This window comes from Cryptomeria japonica, chromosome 11, assembly GCF_030272615.1.
Source record: "Cryptomeria japonica chromosome 11, Sugi_1.0, whole genome shotgun sequence".
Taxonomy (NCBI): Eukaryota; Viridiplantae; Streptophyta; class Pinopsida; order Cupressales; family Cupressaceae; genus Cryptomeria; species Cryptomeria japonica.
Genome location: NC_081415.1, coordinates 590,232,550 through 590,250,726, shown reverse-complemented (window position 1 = coordinate 590,250,726; position 18,177 = coordinate 590,232,550). Strand labels below are relative to the sequence as shown.

Here is an 18,177-nt window from a genome sequence, read left to right as displayed (position 1 = left end):
TTTGATGGCTAAGATCAATGGCCAAGATTCAATAATGAAAACCCTAATTAGGGTTTGTTACAACCATTACATAACATTTAATGCTCGACCAATGAAATAATTGTATTGCTTGGACACATGTCCTCTCTGGAAAATTCCACCAATGAATAGCTGAGGTAGGTACATCGGAGTTTGTGCCACCTTCCATAAGTTAGGTACATTGAATCTGGACACGCTGAGGTGGACCACACTGACTGGAGAAGTGATGACTAGGATGCCACCTCGTCTGACACTTGTATCTTGGTAGATATTCAATTTGGTAACGTTGAGAAGTTAGCCTTAATTAATTCTTCTGGAACTATCTGCTTCTTCAACGAACCCCTTGCTCTGACTTCTTTGTCTCTGATGTGCAGGATGATGATGTACCTCGCCTTGGAATACTGGACTAGAAGAGGTCGCCCTTATCTTGATGATGCTGGATCGAAGAAGGTCGTCCTTGTCGATGCTAGACTGGAGGAGGTCGCCCTTGTCCTTGCTTGATCGTCCTTGGAGGAGACCGTCCTTGATCTGGCTTGATTTTCCAACTCCGGGATCTCCATTTGATGCCTACACAAAATATTAAAGTTAGTCTTTTGAGCATCAAACCTCAAAGCATGAAATTTAAGACCTTTCAAAGGTAAAACTTAAGATATTAATTTGAAAAAAGTCATGATAAATCAAGAACTATACATTTTCAAATTAATCATGAATGGAAACTGGATTTTCAAGACTTAGATTTTACAAAATTGCAATGGGATCACAATAAGTCTTGAATAAGAACTTCAAAAAAGTAATTCTTCATACCTTCCCTTGAGTATTTAAGTACAAAACCTTGAAAAATGAAGGAAGAAGACCGGATTTTGTTGGGCAAGATTTATAGCCATCCCTTGGATGAAGTACGCCTCCTTTGGCCTTCAATAGAATTTCACCTTCCACTAGCCTTCAATATGAATTTCACCCTCCTTAGTCTCCATACTTAGTAGAAATTCACTCCACTCCAGCTAGATTTCGCACCTTCTTTTTGCTCTCCAAATTCGCATTTGAAAGGATGATTGAATGATTTGAATTGTGAAAAAAAACACCTCCAATATATAGAGCGCTCACCTTCCACTTACCCATGAGGCCGACCTAGCAAATAAAAGGTGAAATAATAAAACCACCAAGAAGAAGGCCGACTTGATAAAATAGATGAAAATAATACCTCAAGCGCTCCATTTTCAATTTTAATTTAATAAAAATTAATTTTAAATGCCTTTATAATAAAAATTCGATTTTTTGAGGCTCAAAATTAATTTATTAAATGCCATGCGCCTTTATTAAATGCCAATTTAATTAATTTTTTCAAATATTTCGAAGTTGGCAATTTTGGCATTTCATGCGATTTAGAGGATATCAACGTTGGGATATGGCAAAAAATAATGAATGCCAATGACTTCGCTCTGGTCCCTTGGAGAGGGACAGGAGCACTTTTCTCAATCTAGGCCTTGCATTCCTCATTTTCACGTTCAAAACTTCATCTAGGCATTTTAAAATGGCATTTTTGATTGGAGTCTTGAGTTTAATTCACTTGATCTTTAGAAGGGACGTAGTGAGGGACAGGAGCACTTTTGCAATTTTGGTCTTCAATCCTTCATCTTTCATTTGTCAATTCTCGTTGTGGAGTAAGCAATGATCTCTTTCACTTGTTCCATGCATGCTTAACTTGTTACTGCAAGGCAAAATAAGCTCTCCCAAGATTTTCACCCTGGTCCTCCAGTGAAGGACAGGAGCACTTTTTCATTTTTAGGCTAGGATTCTCAAATTTTGAAGTCAAATCTTTGTTCACCATGTTTTAGAAGATCCTTCCCATCTCGCACAACCTTGCCTTAGCATAATCTCGGAGGGAAATTGTTGATTTTATAAAAATCGCCCTGGTCCTTCAGTGAGGGACAGGAGCGCCTTTTGTCTTCATGGTATATTTCCTTGTCTTTTAAACCTTCAATCGCATCTAAGGCATAAAACATCATTCGTCCTTCCCATCCAAGTCAAGTTTTGCCATAAAATATCAAACAAAGAGGAAAAACTTGAAAAAACGCCATGGTCCTTCAGTGAGGGACCGGAGCACTTTTTGTCATTTGGGTTGATTTACTCATTTGTAGACCACTTAAATTATATTCAATGGACAAAACATGCTTCCCTTGACCTCTTCAAATCATAAAATTGTCTTGATCTTGCAAAAATAGTGCAAATTTGAAATTCAAGCTCTGGTCCTTCAGTGAGGGACAGGAGCACTTTTTGCCTTCTAAGCCAAATTGTCTCACTTTTCATCTCGAAATTCCTTTGCTAGGGAAGATTTCATCTTACTTCACGCTATGAATAAGAGTTAATGTCCAAAAAAGGTCTAAAATTGTGCATATAAAGAAAATCGCTCTGGTCCTTCAGTGAGGGACAGGAGCGCCTTTGACCTCCTAGGCAAAAACTTCATCATTTCATTGTTTTCAATCAAGTCTGGATGCTCTATCACGTTCATTTCGTCCTCCACCATGCCTTTGATGTCTCAACTTGACCAAAAAAGGTCAGGAATGACTCCAATAAGCCTTTTCGCCTTGGTCCCTTGGTGAGGGACAGGAGCGCTTTGCCTTGGACCCTTGGAGAGGGACAGGAGCGAAATTCGCTCTGGATCCTCAGTGAAGGACAGGAGCGAAATTTGACTTTTTGAACTCTTTATCAGGATAATTTTTATGGAATATAACATTTAAGTATAAGTGAGAATGTCACTTATACTTTAAGTTATATTCCATATATACTTTCAGGATGTTTGAGAGTGGTTTTAGACCTCCAAGAGCTATATTGCAAAATCTAGTTTTTGGAGGTTTTTCAGTTTCCAGACTTAGTCAAATTTCAGGATCAGGACTTTCTAGACTTAGCCAATTTTCAGGATCAGGACTTTCAGACTTAGCCAAAATTTCAGGATCAGGACATCACTCAAGCCAGACTTGCTATCTAGGTGATCCCCTGGGCGACACTCAAAATGCAAAGGCTAACTGACAAAACCCTAAAAAAAACTAAAAAACAAACCCTAGAAAGCAAAAAGCAGGGGTCCCCATTTGCAATGGGGCGATGTGTGAAAACGTCACAACAGGTAGCCCGCTCAGAGACGACTAAGACCCGGGCAGAGAAGGCCGAGGTAGAGACTTGTTTGGCAGTTGAGCAGAGTGTGAGGAGCCACGTGCAACAGGAGTTGGATGCCATCAGTACCGAGAGGAGTCTGTTGCAGACTCGGTTGGTCTGCGCGACAGAGGCAGCAGATACAAAAGAGGAGTTGCTGGAAGCCGCACACATGGTGAAGACAACTTTGGAGAAAGTATTGGTGGCAGAGCTCCGCGCCCACTTGGCGGCCCAGACACCGGCATCTCAACCTTCTGTCTCAGAGACGCTTCCTCAGCCCCCTCCCTAGTTTTTCTGATATGTATATAGTCTAGGTTGCATGATCTCCATTTTTGTTGTAAGTCGCCTGGAGACGACTTTTCTTTTGGGGGGGATGATGTTAGCCGCATTATTGTATACGGGAATACGACTAGTTAATTAAGTTGTAATCGGGTTTGTTAGTTAGCAGCCGAGGGGTGGTAGTTGCGGTGCGACGGTTGGCACTCGCACCCCCTCGGTATCTTTATATACTTCAGAATGTAACTTGCAACACACGAATTATGAAGGGAATAATATCTCATATACTTGTCTAATATCTATGGCGTTATCACTCTGCATTATGTGCTTTATGCTTTAAGCTATTCACCCGAGAGGGCAAACAATCATCATAATGCAAATGAAATATTATTTTCAATATTTACATTAGTAAATCTTCAAGTAGTACATTTTTAGTGAAATACGTGATATTTATTTCAATTGCTTGGTAGTGAAAGGTAATCGTTTGTCAATCACATTTGAGATAGACTTAAAACCTCAATTAATGAAAAGCTAGTCATACAAAAACTCTCAGTCTTAATATTCTTAATTAGCGTATGTGCTTAATATATGAAATGTTAACCTGAATGCATTGTTCAAGTGAATACAATTTCTATCAAAGAGGGATGGATAAGGAGATAGATATTGCATTATAGATTCTTATATTTATATTAAATGGTTAATGTTGAATAGCATAACCATAGCATTTAGAAGAGCACTTAAACCTTTAGCTAGATTAAAAAGGTAGCATTAATCTTTTTAGATTAACTGTTTTATTTTTATATCTTACAAAGTTATTGTTATGGTTATATTGCTCTACTTCTTAGGTAGTGTTGACGTGTTTTTTATGACTACGTCAAACACAAAATAAAGTTGCCTAACGGTCACTTCACTCTCTCTTGATCAAAGTGCGATTGCATGCTAAGATTGCAAGAAGTTCAAACAATCGACTCCAAGGTTCCTTCAATGCGTGGATGTGACTCAGTCGGCTGATGTGTTTGCTGGTAATCCAAGGGGCCTTACATTTGCATCATTCTTTCACTTCTTTGTTGTGGCTGGAACTCCATCATCAGATATGGCAAATCTGTGATACTTCTACTTCGAACGGACTAAAATGAATTGAAAGAAAAGGGAAAGGGTTAAGAAGGATCTAAATCTACTCCTAAGGGCAGTGATAACAATGAATAGTGCTCTGGTGGGCAAATTTCAAATAAACCAAGCTCTGCTTCGCCAAGATCAACTACAACTCCGCAAGAACCGGTGCAATCTTCTGGGGATGCTAGAGGATTTTCAAATTGAGAAAGTACATTTGAATACCCAAAACGGCGCAATCCAAATGACTATCTACAATCGAAGTTAGCACGAATTTAGGGGGCTCAGACTAACTTTACACTGCAACTTACAATCAGCAAGATGCAAAAAGTATGAACTAGGGAAACACCATTACATTTTCCATTGAAATCAAAGCATTATACTACTTCTACTCTAAGCGAGGAAGGTGAAACCATGCAAGCTTTAAAAAAATAATTGAAGTGGACACCATTAGAGAACAATGTTTCACTATTATTTTCTCAAAAACTTATCGCAACAATTTCATACAAAGCTCCCTCCTTCCTTTACAAATGAGGGGGTCATCCCCTTATATAGGCCTCAAGCCATGATTACATGCAAAACCCTAATTAGGGTTTGCCCAAAAGATTCTCCACACATGATGCAACAAGGTGGGAATCTCCAATTAATAACCCATCATGCCCATATACAATTAATTCAAAAGTACCCAAAATAGCATCCATTGCGCATTAAATGCACCACCTCCTTCAAATTCGCCCAACACACGTTGAATATTCACCCATGCAAAAATCACCCCATTATGTCATAAATGATCCATCATTTCCACATGCGGCGGTTGCATGCAAAAGGAATCTGCCATAAATTCAACATGCAATGACCAGGTCGCCATTTGGTCAAATATTCTGGCAATGAATGCGCCACTCTACTGCCATGTGTTCAATAGATCCTTGCCATGCAAGTGGACCCCACTGTTGTATATCCACTCCGGCACATCTGGAATTGTTGGAGAGGGAAAATTCGATTCAGGAAGAATTTTCTTGAAGTCTCTTCAACTTTCCTTGCTCAGAGAAGGTTTTTCATCAATTCTGCAAATTTCCTATTTTTTAGGAAAATTTCCAAATTAGGGATCCGCAGTCCAAGAGAGAGAAAATTCTCCTACGAATCCAAATCTATAGAACTTTTGAAATTTGGATGTGATTTGATGCCTGAGAATGGATTTTTTCAAATTTTTTCCTGGAGGGGAAATTTCTTGTTCAATTCATCCCTGATTCCTTCCTTGCCTTAGAAATTTTATGTACAGTTCATCCTTGGGTGTATTTCTTCCTTGCTTGGAATTTTGTCCCGAAGGAAGGAATTTCCAATACTTAGCCAAATTTTCATCTTTCCTGGAATTCTGTCCTGAAGGAAGAAATTTCCAACACTTAACCAAATTTTCACATTTCCAAGAATTTCGTCGTGAAGGAAGGAATTTCCAACACTAAGCCAAATTTTCACGTTTTTCAGGAACTCTGTCATGAAGGAAGGAACTTCCAACACTTAGTCAATTTTTCACCTTTCTTGAAATTATGTCCTGAAGGAAGGAATTTCCATTACTTTGTGAATTGTCCATGTCTCTTTTTTAACATCCCTATTTTTTAGGGATCCTCCTAAAATTTAGGAGTCAGGTTCATTGGATGAAGAATTTCACCCCGATTCTAAATTTATAAAATTTTCCACATTTGGTCGGGATTTGGTGTCTAAAAATAGGATAATCGAAAATTCGCTCGAGGGGAATTCTGCTTTTTATTCCTCCTTGACTCCTTGGATTCCATGCCTTAGGCAAAATTTCAAATTTTTTGCTTGAGTGAAATTTTTTACCACGCCAAGGATTCATGAATTTTCCTTCTGTGAATGGCTTACTCAATTCAGCGCCCCATCCCAGACCTAGGTGCATTTTCAACATGTCCATGGAGAGGTGGAATTTTCCACTTGTGAATTCATTCTTGGTTTTAGTGCCCATGCCCTGACTTGGGCGCATTTTGGCCATGTCCATGGAGAGGTGGATTTTTGCACTTGTGAATGCATTTCTCAATTCAGCACCCTAGCCCTAACTTGGGTGCATTTTGGCCATGTCCATGGAGAGGTGGATTTTTGCACTTGTGAATGACTTCTTGGTTTTAGCGCCCCAGCCCTGACTTGGGCGCATTTTGGCCCTGTCCATGGACTCATGGATTTTTCCATCATTTCAGGCTCTTCGTCAGGATATATATATATGAAATATAACATTTAAGTATAAGTGGCTTATACTTTAAGTTATATTTCATATATATTATCAAGATGTTTGAGAGTGGTTTCAGGTCCATAGGAATCATAATGCAAATTCTGGATTTTGGAAGATCTTCCAAATTTCCAGACTTAGTCAAATTTCAGGCCATTTTCGGATCAGGATGACATTGGTGGATTGATGTGAATTTCTGGACTTGGATGATTTTGCATGCTTTCCTCTTCTGGAATAGAAGTTCCAAACTTAACCATTTTTGATCCAACTTGTTTGCCTTCTGACTTTTCCGGATTTAGAAATGGTCTTCAAGAACGTTCAGTCTTCAGCGTCTTCGAAGATATTCAGCTTTCAGTGTTTCCCTGTGAAGATCCTGCCAAAAATAGATTTTCCCAAATAGTAAGTGTTTCAAAATGTCAAGGTTTGGGCAAAATAGGTCAGAAAAGCACTTACTAAAAATAGAACTTACTAAAAATAGTAAGTTTAATTTTTGGCAAAATTAGACCAATCCGAGACTTAGTAAAATCCCTAAAAAATAGGAACTTTCTAAAAATAGAAAGTTGCTCCATTTTGGCTCAAATTTTACTGGGAGGTTCCTTGAAGGGTCTTGATTCCAATTGTATGTTCAGCTTTCTCGAAACCCTAACAAAAACCCCTAAAATTTAGGACAGAAGGCAAAAAACCCTAAAATTCACAAAACGAGTCCCAGACTTAGCTGAATTTGCTCAAACGAAAGCCAGACTTGACCAATATGATCCTTGAACACCTGCAAAGCGAAGAGACTGACGAGACTGCTGCGAAAAGACCACAAAAACCGCAAGCCAAAAACCGGGAGGGCCTAAAAAGAAGGGGGTCCTGTTGTGACGTATTCACACATCGCCCCATTGCAAATGGGGACCCCTACATTTTTTGCTTTCTGGGGTTTGCTTTCTAGGTGTTTAGGGTTTGTCTGTTAGCCTTTGCATTTTGAGTGTCGCTAGGGGATCAATAGGATGGTAGGCTTTGCTTGAGCCAGGGGAGTCAGCAGGTGCTCCAGGTTAGGGTTTCTTTGAGAGTCTTCCTTAGAACCTGGTTTTGCTCTTGTTGCTAATTGTGTCTTGCTTTGTGAGTGGGTATCATTCTTGAAGGTCTGAGCTAGGTCAAGTTGGTGAGTGATGAAGTCTGGAATGTCATCCTGATCTTCAAATGCCCTGAAATTTGGCTAAGTCTGGAATGCCCTGATCCTGAAATTTGGCTAAGTCTGGAATGTCCCGATCCTGAAATTTGACTAAGTCTGGAAAACTGAAGAATCCTCCAAAAACTAGATTTTGCAATATAACTCCTGGAGGTCCGAAACCACTCTCAAACATCCTGGAAGTATATATGGAATATAACTTAAAGTATAAGTCTCTTATACTTAAATGTTATATTCCATAAAATGATCCTGACGGAGAGTCCAAAATGTCAAATTTCGCTCATGACCCTTCCAAAGGGTCCAGAGCGAAATTCTCCATAAGACATTCTACTTTGACCAAAACCTAGAACTAACGCATTCCTAGGCTTAAATGAAGGCAAAAGCACGTGTTTGAATGAAGAAATGCGAAAAAATGAAGTCAGGATCATGGCCTAAGGTGAATTTCGCTCCTGACCCTTCCAAAGGGTCTAGAGCGAAATTCATATTTCCTCTATTTTTCTCCTTAGCTTGACCAAGTTTGTAGACTTTTGAGGCATAATTGAGAAGGTTTGATGCAACTTTGCCTTGGAGAAGAGATTTTAGACCTTGGGATGATGGATTCTAGCCTGGGAGAGGAATTTCGCTCCTGACCCTTCCAAAGGGTCCAAAGCGAAAATCCTTATAACCCTCATTTTCCTTCCTTGTTTTGGATGGGCGTTGGTTTATTAGGCATTGTGTGTGAGTCTTGATGTGTTCTTGCCTTGAGAAGTGTTTTGAAAAGTGAGGATCTTGTCCAAAAATAGGAATTTCGCTCCTGACCCTTCCAAAGGGTCCAGAGCGAAATTCTTCATAAACCTTATTTGCTCCCTTGTTTTGGATACCAACCTTGTTCCATGGGCGAATTTGGGAAGGAAATAACATGTCTTTGCCTTTTGAGGCGATGGAACATAGAAATGTGAAGGATTTTGGCCAAGATTAGGAATTTCGCTCCTGACCCTTCCAAAGGGTCCAGAGCGAAAATCCTTATGCACCTCAATTTATCACTTGTCAAGACCAATTTCATAGTTCCTTAGGCATGTTTGGGGGATTTTTGACATGTTCTGACCTTAGGAGGTGAGTAAAGGTGGATGAGATGAAGATTTTAGCCAAGAATAGGAATTTCGCTCCTGACCCTTCCAAAGGGTCCAGAGTGAAATTCACTATAATCCTCATTTGCTACCTTGAATGGGCTTAAAACATGGTTCCTCAAGTGGAAAACAATCTATATTTGCCTCCAGGAGAAGATTGAAGTTTGAAAAATGAGCAATTAAAGCCTAAATCAAGATTTTCGCTCCTGACCCTTCCAAAGGGTCCAGAGCGAAAATCAACCTAAGACTCATTTCTTGCCTTATTTGACCAAATTTTGATTTGCAAGGCATTTTGAAGGGAAGAGTAGACATGTTTGGACGTTGGAAATGTTTGAAAGCTTTGAAAAAATGAAGGATTCTAGCCAAGAAGGTGAATTTCGCTCCTGACCCTTCCAAAGGGTCTAGAGCGAAATTCCTTGCAAGCCTATTTTTTTGACCTTGCTTAGACCACAAACCTTGTCTCCTGGGTGAAGAATGATGTTTTGTTACCTTCCAAAGAAGATTGGAGTTGAAAAGATGAAGGATCAAGTCAAGAATGAGATTTTCACAGGGTCCAAAGCGAAAATCCTCCTAGACCTCATTTCTTTCCTTATTTGGCCAAGTTTTGATGTCCAAGGCATGTTGAAAGAGAGAATAGGCATATTGAAACCCTTAAGGACGTTTGAAGCAGTTAAGGAATGAGTGTTTTGGCCAAGGAAGGAAATTTCGCTCCTGACCCTTCCAAAGGGTCCAGAGCGAAATTCCTTACAAGCATATATTTTTAACCTTGCTTGAGCTTAAAACTGTGTTCCTAAGGCGAAAAGAGATGAAATTTCACCTTGCAAAGAAGATTGGGATTGAAAAAATGATGATTTTGGGCTAGAAAAGGAAAATCGCTCCTGACCCTTCCAAAGGGTGCAGGGCGAAATTGTGTAAAACCTATCTTTTCCCTTAGTTTCATGGCAAATCTAGTTTGGATCATGATTAGAGAAGTCCTTAGGCATGTCCTTGAATGGTCAATAATTATCTAGTTTGAAGGAATTGAGCCAAAATGAGAATTTCACTCCTAACCCTTCCAGAGGGTCCAGAGCGAAAATCCTAAAACCCATCATTTTCTCCAAAATTTGTGCCAAGCCAAGCCTAGACCAAGGTAAAAGATGCCCTTGTGATTGCCCTTGAGTTGATGGTTGTCTCCAGAAGTGATGATTTTAGGCCAGAGGAGGAAATTCGCTCCTGACCCTTCCAAAGGGTCCAGGGCGAAAATCCTTCAATCACCTATTTTGCCTTGCAAAATCAAGATAAACTTGGGTTGGATGAGAGAAGAAAAGTGTTTCCTTGCCTTGTGAGGTGGATTGAAGTTGAAATGATGAAAAAATGAGCTACAAACAAGAAATTCGCTCTTGACCCTTCCAAAGGGTCCAGAGCGAAAAACACTAAAACCATCCTTTTCTTCGAATTTTGTGCTAAGTCAGGCCTGGACTAGAGTGAGAAAAACTATTTGGAATACCTTGGAAAGATGTTTGACCTTCAAAAATGTGATTTTTGAGCTAAAGTTGGAATTCGGCTCCTAACCCTTCCAAAGGGTCCAGGGCGAAATTCTTATGGAGCCTGTCCTTGGAAAGAATTTTAAGCAAACTTCATTTTGATATCTTCTTGTTGACGATTTAAGGTAGAAAATGCTATGTTGAAATAAATTTATTATGTGTCCTTAATCATCTTTTGGTTTGTCTTGCAGATGAAAGAAGACCAGGCCAGGGCAAGGACAACCTCCTCCAGTCTAGCATCAACAAGGACGACCTTCTCCAGTCCAGCATCAACAAGGACGACCTTCTCCAGTCCAGCATCAACAAGGACGACATCTTCCAGTCCAGCATTCCAAGGAAAGGTACACCATCCATCCTGCACATCAAAGACAAAGGAGGTCAGAGCAAGGGTCCGTTGGAGAAGCCGACAGTTTCGAAAGAGTTAACTAAAGTTAGCTTCCCAGCATCATCAAATTGAATATCTACCAAGTTGCAAGTGTCAAACAAGGTGGCATCCCAGTCATCACTCCTCCAGTCAGATTTGTCCACCTCAACGTATCCAGATTCAATGTACCGGACTCATCAAAAGATGGCACTAACTTCGATGTACCTACCCCAGCTATCCATTGGTCGAATATTCCAGAGAAGACATGTGTCCAAATAATGCAATTATTTCATTGGCCAGAATTGAGTTTGTTGTAACAAACCCTAATTAGGGTTTTCATTGTAAAATCTCGGCCATTGATCTCAAGTTGAACTGAGCCATCGAATTGTATTTAAGGCACTATATAAGCCCTGGCTCCTCATTTGTAAAGGTTAATAGTTAGTCAATGGTTAGCTAATAGAGAATAGTTAGTCAATAGTTGATAGTAGGTGAATAATTAGCTAATAGTGAATAGTCAGTTGATAGAATAGCAATTAGAGTAGAATAGCAAGAGAAGGCAAAGATTGTTGCCAAGATGTTGTAAAAGACTTGTAAAAGTTCATTGAAGAAATGGTGAAATCTATGGGTCAATTCAACAATTTGCATGGTCTTTATACTTCTCAGATTTGATTTCATGTTATTAGATGAGTGGAAGAAATGTGTTTGATTGATGGTGAAATTTGTATATCCATACTACTAGCAGTTTGTTGATTGCAAACTTGCCTTGTGTAGTCAACTGGAATCATTCAGCTTAAGCTTAATTTCAATTGTCGCTTCTTCACTGATATGCATCAACCTGATGGTGTCTATGCTTATAGCGATGATCTGAACATCATAAAGCTTTCCTCCGAAGATCACACTAACCTTGTGGAGATGGTCCTGGGATGTCAAAACAAGACTTAGTTAGAATTTCACCAAAGGTTATTCATTGCTCCTACATTCTTAGTGTCAGAATTAGATCCTTTCCTCGCCCTCGTCTTTTTTCTTTTTTTTCAAAATCTAGGCCAGTGAAATCTTGTGATTCTAGCAAATCAGACATTCAGGTCATCGAGTGTAAGTCCCCTTGTGATTCCATCAAAATCACATCATATCACAAAGAGCTTATCCATGAGTATAGATCCTACATAACAGGAACCTTGAAGCTTCTCCGATTGATCCTTCTGCGATATCTTCAACATTCAGGAGCTTTATTCAAGAGAGGATAAGGTACCTTTAGGTATTTTATTCTGTGTTTGGTCATGTACAAAATACACATCAACAGGTCCCCATTTGCAATGGGGTTATGTGTGAAAACGTCACAACAGGTAGTAGCCAGGATGAGATTTGCAAAATCTCAAAATATGATCATTTATTCACCACAATAAGGCATAGAACTCCTAACATAATCAAGGTAACCACATTCAAAGAGAAAAGTGGCCCAAAAACTAGGTGCTTCAGTAGATACTTCCAACACCCTCCTGATGATGCTATGGCCCAGTTAGTAAAAAAGTACAGCTTGTTTATTTGGCAACAACTCCCCTCAATATCGATGCCTTGCAAATTCGAAGAAAGGCAATTCCAATCAGTATTAAGGAGAAAACAAACTCAGAAAGTTATATGCCAAAAGGTGGCCAACTAGAATGGTATGGTTTGTACCAAGAGGTGGTACAGCCCAGTAACAACACTACTTCAAACACCCTCTTTTCACAGAAAAATCTTCAACAAAAAATTTACAAATAACTTTGAAATCTGCAACTTCAAAAAATATAAAAAAGATCAATTACTGTAACCAAAACTGAAGCTCCAATCTGTAGCAAAATGGTGATCTCTGTATGAAACCAGATTAACTAGCTAGGGGGGTTTCGTCCCTGCAACCAGAGACTCCGAGAGGGTTTTCCTCCTCAAGAAGCTTTGGAAGAACTCAGGTTCTCTCCAGCAGCATAACAAAATAACATTCACAAGTCAAATGAGCTCACATCCTCCTTATATAGCTTTTTGGAGGGAAATTTTCATAATTTTGAAATAATAATTCCAATATTCACCGAAATGACCTTTTAGAAAGATTATAATATTTTATCATGCAAAGGCCCACTTTTTCCTAGGCATGCACTTTTGAAGCTTACTTTATCATCTTTTTAAACAATTATTTCACTAAGCTGTCACTTACATATTTTAACATTAGACAACTTAAGTGAGCGCAAACCCTACCATCTAGGCAGGAAAGGGCATACTGTTCTGTTAAAGTGCATCTCAAATTGAGGACCTAGCCCATCATTCACATAAAGGAAACACAGTCCAGATTTGATGTGTATGAGGAGACCCAAGGCAGACTGCTAACTGTTCTCTTCCAGGTGCATTGTACAATCATAATGTTATTTTTCTGAATTCTAAACTGAGTTGGCCAATCATCTAGGTCAGATTGAGTTAAATCTTTGTACCCAAAATACTGTAATTATTTACATTTGTCAGATTTGTTTAAAGTGTTGCTCACTGTTACACATGTTTGCAGTGAATTATCATTAGATTCTGAATTCCTGAGAACAGAAAAATTATTAAACATAATCAGGTATCTTACACCTGTAGAAAAAATGTCAAATTTGTCTTTTCTCCAATTTTGGGCACAACAAATGCAGTGGGTCATGATTACTCAAGGTGAATCTCAAGTTTTTTCGAGTGTAATGATACTATGTGCAGCACCAAATTCATAGAACAATATTTTTATGTGAAGTCGGATGTCAAATTGTGATATCAACTCTTGCTACTGGAAAATAACTTAAGGAAAAACAAGGGTTGCTGTGGATCTGAAAAGTCAAAGTCACAAAAGGTGAACATTTCTGCTTTTGTACAGCTGCCATGATGTCCCTGAAATTTGGAAAAAAATGACACATCCATGGCATGGTTACATGAGGGGTTGAAACATATTGGATAAGACAAGAAAAACAAACAGGGGGAATGCTGTAGGAAACACTAAGGCCCCATCACCACATCCCCAAAATAGCAGGGGCCTTGTTCTCATGGAACAAAGAAAAATTCTTTCACCTTGATACATGTACCATCGATGTGATCAATTATAGAATCATTAAAAAGTTAAAACAAATCATATGATGGTAAGCTTACTTCTTGCAGGATAGTCCATGGGGAACGGCAATGGTATACAGACTTGATAGCTTTTAAATTTCTCAGCTATATTCAATGGAATAAATATGTAGATGTCATATAATTTTTACTGTACAGTAGATTTAGGAAAAAGACCATTGGCTGTCTACCATAGTTACAAGAATCAATAGAAGCGAAATCTTGAAATTTTGTTTAGCAGTGCAAAGCTATATATAACATTTATTATTTGTGAATTGAACTTCTAGCTAGATTGAAATTTTTGATTTGATTCCCTTGAGTAACAGAATCATAATCTGAAATTATCACGAATGCTTTTCTCTTATATTACAGAGTTCTAATTTTTCAATTCAGATTTTCACAATTCAAACTGAAACTCAAAACTCATGAAAACCATATAAATTACATTAACATTCAGAATTGCAAGAAACAAAGATAATTTTTTACCCTTGGCATACATGGCAGTTCTCAAAAGAGGCATTCGGTTTTCCCAGCATATAACTGCACCCATACGCCCTATCGTTGTATCATATACAGGTAAGGTAGATCCATCACCAAATCCCCAGATAACACGCTCCAAAGCTGTTGGCATTAGTTTGCGGTGCTTCCCTAGGAATTGTCCTTGAGAATCAAAGAAAAGAACTGTGCAATAGAGAGTGAAACCTGCTCGCTCAATCACACCCATTACTACATGAACTTTATACTTCCCGGCTGCAGCTGCTATCCTCTCCACCTCAGGACCTGTGTATCAAAAATTTATTAGTTCAGGGAAAAAACATCAGAATTGAATTACCCTTCTAAAATGTTGTTTTCAATATCAATTTCAAAGAAGTTATCTAGAACAAAAAAACTGACAATAATAGTTCAACAAGAAAAACCATAGATGCACTACTTGCCGAAAACTCGGCGAGTTGCAAAAAGCTCACAAGAATTTTTGGCGGGCGAGTTTTTACGCCATTGACTCACCAGTTTGACCGACCAAGTTTTTTCCAAAAATGGCAAATCCGTGTTTAAAACTCGGCCGCCCAGGGACATAAGCAGAAAACGTAAAAAAAAAGCCCATTTGATCATTTTGTGTTTGTATTTTGCTAGTAAAGGGAAAAACGCCCTCCCAAACATTTGGAAAATGATTTCCATTGATTCTTGCCAATTCTAAGCGGATTTAAAGAGGATTTGAGGTGGTTTTTGGAGCAAAATCAAATTCCCAGGTAGGTTTTCTGATTTTTTTTTAAATTTTATTTATTTTTTGTTGCATCTAGATGAATAAAAAATCATTCCTAAGTAGTCGAAAATGATTTAGAGTCATTGGAAAAAGATTTAACAGGATTTTTGACAATTTTTGTTGATTTTTTCACTATTTTTTGAAAAATCTCTAGTTTTTCAAAAAACTTCAAACCCTAATAGTTTTTTTATTTTTTTAACTTTCAATGATGTCTAAAATTATTTAAACTAATTTAGATAGTTTGCTAAATTTTTTAACTAAAATATTAACTTTGTCTTTTCACTTTGTATGTGTAGGTTTACAGTTAACCATTAATTTATAAAGACAAATATAGGTGGTTCAGCTTCAGCTTCAGGGTCTAACTGGCCACTAGAACCATGCCCATCTGGATATGCAAACACCCATCCTAAAGGTGCTAGAGACAGGGCTTGGAGGTATGCCTATGAAGGACCGGAACCTAGGTCAGTGATATGCAATAAATGTGAAAAAATATTTCATGGAAGCATAAACTGCCTCAAATACCACCTTGCAAGCATCAAGAAGAATGATGCTAGGGAATGTCCTAGGGCCACAAAAGAAATAAAAAGAGACATTAATGCCATACTTGCAGCTGGGGAAGAGAAAAAGTTGCAAAGGGAGAGGGCAAATCTAGCCATGAGAGCAACCATAGCTGAATCTCAAGGTGCTTCAATTGACCTTGAAGAAGAAGAAGCACTTCAAGGCATAGTGGGCTCTCGTTATAGCCCACATATCTGCAAACTCAGTACCACCTCGGCCACCACTTCTGCTTCTTCTAGTAGAGCACCTGCTGCATCACCATCAGTGACATAGTCTATAGGTAATTATTTTGTGCCCATGAACACACTTGGAGCACAACCATCATTAGAGGCAACTGGATGGAATAGGGATGTGCATGAGAAAACAAACATCGCATGTGCCAATTTTTGGTACTTCAACAACATCCCATTCAATGTGGCAGGCAATCCTTATTGGCTTAATTTGGTTACTGCATTGACAATTTCAGAAAAAGGATACAAGGCCCCTTGTCACAGGGACTTGGGTGAGAGGTTAGTAATTGTCCACTTGATTTCATTTATAAATGTTTTTCTTGTTTATTAAATCAAAATTGTGTACTAAGACCTAATTTCACTTTGTTCTTGTAGGTTGCTCACAAATGCAATTGATAGGGCAAAAGAAGTGGTGGAGGACCAAAGAAAATAATGGAGAAAATATGGTTGCACTATGCTTTCCAATGGGTGGACAGATGGCGAAAACCACACGATAATTAATTTTTTGGTTGCTTGCAAAAACAATGTGGTGTTTTTGAAATCGGTGGATGCCTCCAACAAGGTGAAAAATGTTGGAGCAAATTGTCATGGAGGTGGAAGTTGAGAATGTGGTGTAAATAATCATGGATAATGCAGCAGCATATGTGGCAACAAGTAAAATCCTCCAAGAGAGGCACCCCAGTCTTTTTTGGACACCTTGTGTATGTAGCACATGTCCTTGACCTTCTTTTGGAGGACATAGGAAAACTTGATTGGGTAACTCCAGTTGTGAACAATGCAAGGAGGATCACAAACTATATTTACAATCACCCTTGGGTTCCTCACTTGATGAGAGAGTACACCCAAGGGAGAGATTTGGTAAGAGCAAGTGTCACAAGGTTTGCAACGATTTTCTTGATGTTGCAAAGCATTCTTGGTGCATTGACTTCTTTGAAACAAATGTTTGTGAGTCAAGCATGGCTAGACTCACCTTATTCAAAGAAGCCTGAAGGAGAGGTTGTTACATGCATAGTCTTCGACAACCTATTTGCACAAAGCGCTGCAAAAATTGTGAAGGTAACTTCAAAACTTGAATATTTAAAATTTTAATTATTCTTGATTCAAGTCTCTCATTATGATTTTGTAACTTCAATAATTAATCTTTTTGTAATTTGTATTTTTCAATTGTAGGTGTCAGAGCTCTTGGTTAGAGTTCTCCACTTGGTAGATGGGGATCAAACCCCAATGGGGTATGTTTATGAGGCCATGGATAGGGCCAAGGAGTCTATCAAAAATTACTACAAGGGGGATAGACTCAAATTTGATCCCATTGAGAAATTATTGATAACAGGTGGAACAATCACCTCCGCCAACCCATTCATGCAGCAAGGTACTACCTCAATCCTCGTTTTAAGTTCGAGGATTCTTACTCAAATCCTAATGGAGAGGTCATGCAGGGCCTCACTACATAGATTCAGAGGATGATACTTGGGGTTGAGGTGAGAGACCTCGTTGTGTCCGAGCTCCAAAATTATGAGGAAGCAAGGGGTAAGCTATTCTCTTCAAAGCTAGCCAGGAGAGGAAGAACCACTCAAACCCTAGGTATAATATTTGCCATTTGGATTTTGGGGTCTAAAGTAACTGATAAATTGATAAAATATGTTTTCACTTTTCACTTTGCTTTCTAACTTTTCGATATTTTATTTTGCAGATGCTTGGTGGCAAAGTTGGGGTGGAAATACCCCAAATCTCAAAAAAATTGCCCTCGGAATCTTATGTTTCACACTGGATGACATTGAGGAGGATGAGTCATTGCCAGTACCAAGAGTAGCTAGAGGTAGAGCTACATCCAGGATGGATGGAGGACGAGCCACGGCCTGAGACAGTCATACCAAGTGAGGAGGCACAGTCACCTCCACAGCAGACTTCTAGGACTAGACCCTCTAGTTCTACCTCTCCCCTAGTTTTTACTAGAGATGTGAAGAGGAAGATGTAATTGTATTGATGTATTTACTTTTAGTTTTACAAAAACTATTTACTATTTTGCTTCCAACCATCAGCATTCCTCATGAGGATGCGATTTTGTACTCACTTTGCATTTA

General features: G+C 38.8%; 1 protein-coding gene across 1 annotated transcript in view; it reads right to left on the bottom strand.

Annotated features, from left to right (window-relative positions):
- LOC131077327 (bifunctional nitrilase/nitrile hydratase NIT4A) overlaps nt 1-18,177 on the bottom strand; it is an 84,309-nt gene that overhangs the window by 22,593 nt on the left and 43,539 nt on the right. The window contains exon 3 of the mRNA XM_058014805.2: nt 14,534-14,827. Coding sequence (XP_057870788.1) covers nt 14,534-14,827 — 294 coding nt within the window. The remainder of the gene's footprint in view (nt 1-14,533; nt 14,828-18,177) is intronic.